The sequence below is a fragment of the Gossypium hirsutum genome, chromosome D13 (genome assembly GCF_007990345.1).
Source record: "Gossypium hirsutum isolate 1008001.06 chromosome D13, Gossypium_hirsutum_v2.1, whole genome shotgun sequence".
NCBI lineage: Eukaryota > Viridiplantae > Streptophyta > Magnoliopsida > Malvales > Malvaceae > Gossypium > Gossypium hirsutum.
The window spans coordinates 6,167,038-6,173,994 of record NC_053449.1 but is presented as its reverse complement, the minus strand read 5'-3'; the positions used below and the strand labels follow the sequence as shown (position 1 = coordinate 6,173,994).

Here is a 6,957-nt window from a genome sequence, read left to right as displayed (position 1 = left end):
TTGTGATGGTAGAGTTGGGGGAAGCTTAATAAGACAATTCATGGCCGGGGTATTCGTTTCAAATTGTCAAGAAGCTCTCGGATTCGTTAATAATATGGTTGAATTCATCTCTGAGGCTGAAAATGGAAGTTTGAAAGTAATTAAAAAATAGTAAATTATCAAATTCGAATACGTATTAAACTTAAAAAAAACCTCATTATTAAGTTAAAATACCCATAAATTTAATATTAATTAGCAAAATTAATTGCAATTAAGATATTCTACAAAGACTGCCTGGCATGGAGTTTGTTACCATGTTTTTTGTCCCACAAGATAAAGCTTATCTCCAAAATTTGACAAATTGATATAAAATTGTAAATTTGGTAACAGCTTGAAATGTTCCAGCTTGAAATTAAGAAAGTTATTATTAGTTTTACTGTATGGAATTATTATTTAATATATTGTTAATGTAAACTTTTATTTTAACTTTAAATATTATCACATATTATTTTTTAATATTTAATATTTTATTTTTAGCGATAAATTTTAAAAATATACATAAATTTTAGTCAAATTTATTGTGTTATATATGAATTATGATTTTTTTATAATTTTATTTAATTTAAATTTAAAAAATTATTAAAGTAATTATCGACATAGCACCATTTTATGTATATAATTACACAAGTATTTTAGTGAAGATAATTACACCAAATTAAAATTGGTGTATTAAATTACATATTGAATCAAAATTGATATGTAATTTTAAAATTTATCTTATTTTTTAATACACAAGTATGCATCACTCATTAAATTGTATAATCTAAAATTTCATCAACTATCAAATGATTTTCATTATTTTATGAGGGTGTATAAACAAAATAAATATGAAAGAAAAGGTGAAACAATAAAAAGTCATGCCCCAATAAAAGTTCTTTGTGTTTATAATTGATTGTTTGAATAATTTTAAACAAAATTAATTGAAAATCAATTTTTGTTTTATAATAAACCATATGTTTTCTATGATTTCAATGGTTTCAATGGCACTATTGATATTACTAGAATTGACACATCCATGATCCACCATTGTGTTATGGTTTTTTTTTTTAATTTGAAAGAAGAATTATTAGGAAAATTTTTAATACAAAATTGGGTAGTTTTGGATTTTTTAAACATATTTTATAAAAATATAAAAATTATTATAAAATAAAGAGAGATTGAGAGAATAAAGAACAAAGAAAATATGAAAGCAATAGAGAATGTACTTTATTGATCAAAAGGAATGATCTACAATATTTTATCAGTCTTTATTTATAGGCATAAGAAGTATAAAAGAAGTAGAGATCTAATTCTAATAACTATTAGTATTTAAATTACATCAAAACTTTATCTTTATCATGATGGGTATTCACTTAATAAGATACTCATAATAAAAATATCTTTTTTTTGTATTTATTAAAATTTACATAAAATTTTAATTTAGTGATATTCACGAACCCCAAACATGAACCGTAAAACGAAAATGAAAAATATTAAAAACATATATTAATTAAAGCAGCTGCATAAGGAAAATATCTTTATTTGCAACATCTGCTTGAAACTTTATAATTTTATGTTTCAAACATAACATAAAATTAAAAATTTCTACAAGAGGAAATCAATGGCACCATAATCAATGGCACCATAAACAATTGTTTATTTGAAGCTATTGAAAATTTTCATTTTAAAATTTGGGTCATTTTTAAGTTCGTGCCATTCAGATTTAAGGATTTAAGGTTTGAGTTTTAAGTTAAGTCATTATAGGATTTAGATTATTTTGAGCTTTAATCATTTTAAATTTGAGTATGAGTCTTTTTTAAGTTCGGATCAATTTGGATTTGGATTATTTTTCAGATAGAATTATCAACAATTTATGATTAACTCGGATTAAATTGAATTTAAATTCAAATTGATTTGTTTTAAGTTAGAATTAACACATGAAGTTACCTCAATTTACCAATACATGCGGCACTCATTAACCCATTTTGTGTGAGAAAAATGAGCTAAAGCATCAAACTTGTGGAGAACAAAGCAATGAAATTTAACCCATTTCAGCCAAACTTGAAAAGATGAGCATTTCGGCACCTAAACCTAGTCAATTCAACCCATCCCTAAAAATGAACCATATAATCAACAAATTACAATACTAAAGTTCAAGTTTCAAGTGAGCTAACTAATGCATTCTCCATACCATCTCCTCAAGCATCATGAAAATACTGAAGTTTACTATCAGAATTTACATTGGAATGGAAACTAGAATTTTCTACTTTGATTTACTACCCGAATAGATGGTATCAATAGGGAATTGACTTTCTTGAATCGAGCACCTATACCTAGTCAATTCAACTCAACCCTATAAATAAACTAAATCAAACAACTAACAATACCAGAAGTTTTAAGTTCTAAGTGAGCTAAGTAACGCATTGCCTTAAGCATCAAGTTCAAATTGGCCTAATTCATCATCTTTCATATAAAGCTTCAACTTTTGCTTGCACAACCGCAATTGGTTTTGCATATTTAGCTACACTGTAGTGTTTTTAACCCCTTTTCCAAACTTGAAAATATGAGCATTTGAGCTCCTAAATGTGAACTATAATCAACAACTTACAACACCAAAGTTTAAGTTTCAAGAGAGCTAACTAATGTATTCTCCATACCATCTCCTTAAGCATCATGAAAATGGCCGAGGCCACCATCAAGTTCAAATTGGTCTAATTCATCATCTTCCATATAAAGCTTCAGCTTCTGCTTGCACAATTGCAACTGGTTTTCCAATGAACTCCATTCTGACTCATGTTTCATTACAATCCATTGCAGTGATTCAATGACTTGTTGATCATACTCCTGCTTCTGCTCTGCCATTCTCTTGAACTGGTTAGCATCGATTTCAACTGAACTCTTTTCGTTCTGGAGCCGCAAAATCATGGCCATTGCCTCGTCCGCCGCAGACGAGGCGGCGGTCCTCTCCTTCTCGAGCTCTCGATAAGCAGCTTTCGTTCTTCTCCTTTCGATTTTAACCAATTTCCTCAATGACATTACATCAAATTCTTCATCTTCTGGACAACATTCTTTTTCCTTTTCATCAGTGCCCTCTTCCACACCATATTTAGCGTCAAAATCAGTATCTTTTTTGAGGATTTCTTTGCAATTGTCTATGGATTTCGTAATATTTGGATCATAAACCTCATTCAGATCATGTTTGGAACAAATCCCACCTCTCAAATCATTTGATTTCCCTCTAGCATCACACAAAAATTGCATTATACCCTTGTTACTCAAACCAAATTGCAAAAACTTTAACCCCATACCAAACACAAAAACCAGCCCCAATACATTGAAAACATGCGAGAAACGACCAAACACCAAGAACCCAAATCCGAAAAATTCATTCCCAGGGAGAAGAAACTTCAAGCAAGAAGCACAATCCATCATGAAAGCCACAAAAACCTGTAAACCCCTCTTATGCAACTCAAGAACAGAGCAGGTAATCAACACCAAAATAAACCGACCCGGAATCAGCATGTGGGCCAAAAAAGATCCGTTCCACTCTTATCTATATACCCTTTTTAACGAAATCTTGAAAGGCTCTAAAAAAACTTGAAACATAAGCAAACTAACAGGGATTCAGATTTTCACTCAAATTTCAAGTTTTTGACAAAAAGCAGGGTGTTGAAACTTGGGTATCACTGACCTTATATTATAGAGAAGACCCGTCATCAATCAAGCGCTGTGTTATTTGTTAAGAGAGAGAGAAAATAAAAAGATTAGAGGAGGGGATTGTTCATTGAAACAGGGAGAGTGATGGCAGTTGTTTAATGGCATCCCATGAGGGTGCGGATTCTATCGGGAATTGTGAAGCAAAAAAGAAGCTAAGAAAACAAGGGGTGTTTTTTGAGTAGGATATTCACGTGGTTTGAGAGTCGGCTAAAAATTTTGTTATGGGTAAAATATCCCACATTGAAAAAGAACAAATTGGAATGATGTGATAATTCGGGTCTCCCGTTGTCACTTTTGTTAGAGCTCTAGATGGATGACAATACCAAAAGTTTCTTTTGAAAGGAGTTCTCAATATTTGAACTCTGGATGGATGATTTTGAAAGGAGTCCCTCCCCCTCAATATATATAAATTATTTAATTCTTCTTTAATTTTCATGTACTACAACTATTACTATTTAACTGGATTGATTTTTTTCAATTTTTACATAGTATAAAGATCAAATTTTAGTCTATTGAGTCTTAGTTCGATTAATGCAGGAGGATGTGGGTTTGAGTGCGTTGAAGCACATTATCTTCCTATTTATGGGTTGGGGAGGGATTATAAGTAGTTTTAAACATTATGTTAAAAGGATCAATTTCTAACAAATTGTAGGGACTAACCTTTTTAATAGTATTGCTTAATTGAATAAAATTTTCACCTTTAATGTAGTAAGGGCTAACTTGGGTAATTCAGGTTGGATGTTGAGAAATGGGATTCCTTTGGCTACTTTATTTGGTTTGTTAGTATGATGTATATGGAAGAATACAAACTTCTTTGTGTTCCAAGACAAACTGGGCAAAAAGTACAACATGACGCACAAATTGAAATCATCCAGAGAAAGCCCTTTTAGAGTATTGAGGATATTTTAGGAAGATGTGGAACAGTAGAGTAGTTGATTTTTTGATTTAAGTAGGTAGTGTAATTAAGTTTTTTTTTTCAATTTTTTTTGACAAATTAAAGTATAGGGATCAACCTTTTAGTTTTTCTAATAATTTATTTTTAAGAAAAATAAATTCAACTCAAAATAATCACAATTTATAAAAAGATTAAATTTAGATGCTAACAGATAACGTTTCGAAGATTTTTGTAGAAGGAATTAATCTCCCCTTAATAATATACTGCATTTAATTACTAAAAATAAAATGTATTATAAGCAATAAATTAATAAAAATCACCAATAAAAATTAAACTAATTTTTAATATTTGTAAAATAAAATAATAAAATTCTAGCAAATTAAAGAAAAGAGAGGATTATCTATATGACTTTATTGACCGTAAGTAGCAATTTCAAAATTGATAGAATTAATGCACTTTCCTCAAATATAAGTAGCAATTTCAATGTATAAAATTATTTTTATTTACCATAAGTAGCAATTTCAATGTATGGAATCAATAATTCGTTTTCCTGAAATATGTGTACCAATTTCAACTTATAAAATCAAGGGTTAATGTGCCAAATAGTACTTAAGTTTGGCATGAAAGTTTAATGTGGTCCTTATATTTTTTTGTTCCAATTAGCACCTTTTTTTTTGTTTATAACCATTAAGTTTTAAAATTTTATTCAATCAACACTTGGCAAGTGTTTATTTTTTCAACATTTTCTAAATAAGTTAGTATATTAATATATTTTGTATTATTTTTATTATACATAATATGATATAATATTAATAAAATTTTTAAAAAAACTTAAATACCAAGAGATGAGACTTGATCATGGGCCAGGCTAGTGTAAAATTTAAGACTCTTTTTTTAGGTCCGAGTTCATCTCGACCCGAAAAATGAACTTAAAATTCAACCCAAGCCCGATCCAGATTAAAAATTTTAAACCTAAACCCAACCTGACCTACTCGTATTAATTTTTAAAGATTATTTTTATATAAAAATAAATTTAGAAAATATAACACATCAAATATACTAAAAATATTAAAATAAGTATTTCCCAACAAGATGGAAATACATTAAAAAAAATCTTTATACTTAATATTAAGATAGTTGCAACTTAGCAAACAAATGTCTCTAAAATAGTAGCAAAAAGAACAATAAAATAAGACTTATATAATATCTAAACAATAACAACAAAATAGTATTAATATAATAATGAAATGTCAGCAAAATAATTGGTTCAGGCTAGACCTTGGTAAAAAAATTCTACCCGAAGCTTAGCCTATTAGAAAACGAGACTCATTTTTTGCTTAAGCCTATTTTTTTAGCTTATATATTATTCAAAGTCTCTCACTTTTTCAGACGAATCTTTAGACTAAGTATTATTGGGGGAGACACCCAAAAATGAAAACCCTATTTCATTTATCGATTCCCTTGTCAGATCCATTGGCTTTTTTTCATCAAAACTTAATTCCTTTCTCAAACGCTCAATATTTGTGGATTAAACACTCCATATGCCAAATCTGTGAGTTCCCATCCGACATTTTACGAAGTAATTCCCAATACCTAACATGGGCATATCTCTTTAAAGTTGGAACACTCATAATTTTTTTTTCCCTTTCTTCCCGAAGTGTTGAAAGTGCATGTTGAAGCCCTAAAATCACAATGGCAGAAAATGGACCTCCCTTGTTTTGTTGAAGAAAACATGAGAGTTGTTGACATAGATTAATAATACAAGACTATGAGTTTCTCATAGTGAATTAATGTGGGAGATGGATCAATCTATAGGTTTCAATCATGAAAGAGCATGGGTTTTTCGTATTAAAAAGACAGTTTTTTTTTAATTTGTTAAAATTATTGTATATTATGTATAATAAAAGTAATACAATATATATTAAGATATTAATTTATTTAATAGAAATAAAAAATGAGTATCTAATTAAACAAAAAGAATAGCGTACCCCATTAAACTTTTATGTCAAACTCAAGTACCATTTCATACATTAACCCTAAAATTCAATGCATGAAAAAAAAATCAAATGCCACAGAGGAAAATGCATAAGGCATTGTTGTATCGATAAAAATTGAGATTTGGCTATTATTCTTTTTTTTTTAGTTAAATTTGACCCTCAACTTTTTAAAAAGAGTCAAATTTAACCATCAATCTTGTGAAAAAGAGTCGAAATGATGTTTTTTTACAAGAATACAAACTAAAATGTTAAATTTTTAAACACGACAACCTCTGTGACAATCCACATGTACTCTATGCTATTATTTTGAATTTTTTTATGAACTTTTTA

General features: G+C 28.8%; 1 protein-coding gene across 1 annotated transcript; it reads right to left on the bottom strand.

The window, feature by feature from the left end:
- Positions 1 to 2,464: 2,464 nt before the first annotated feature.
- On the bottom strand, positions 2,465 to 3,997 carry LOC107918435 (protein FLOURY 1-like). The gene has a single exon (XM_016848000.2). It carries the CDS (start codon positions 3,538 to 3,540, stop codon positions 2,683 to 2,685), a length of 858 nt encoding a protein of 285 aa, XP_016703489.1. The 5' UTR covers positions 3,541 to 3,997; the 3' UTR covers positions 2,465 to 2,682.
- Positions 3,998 to 6,957: the final 2,960 nt, after the last annotated feature.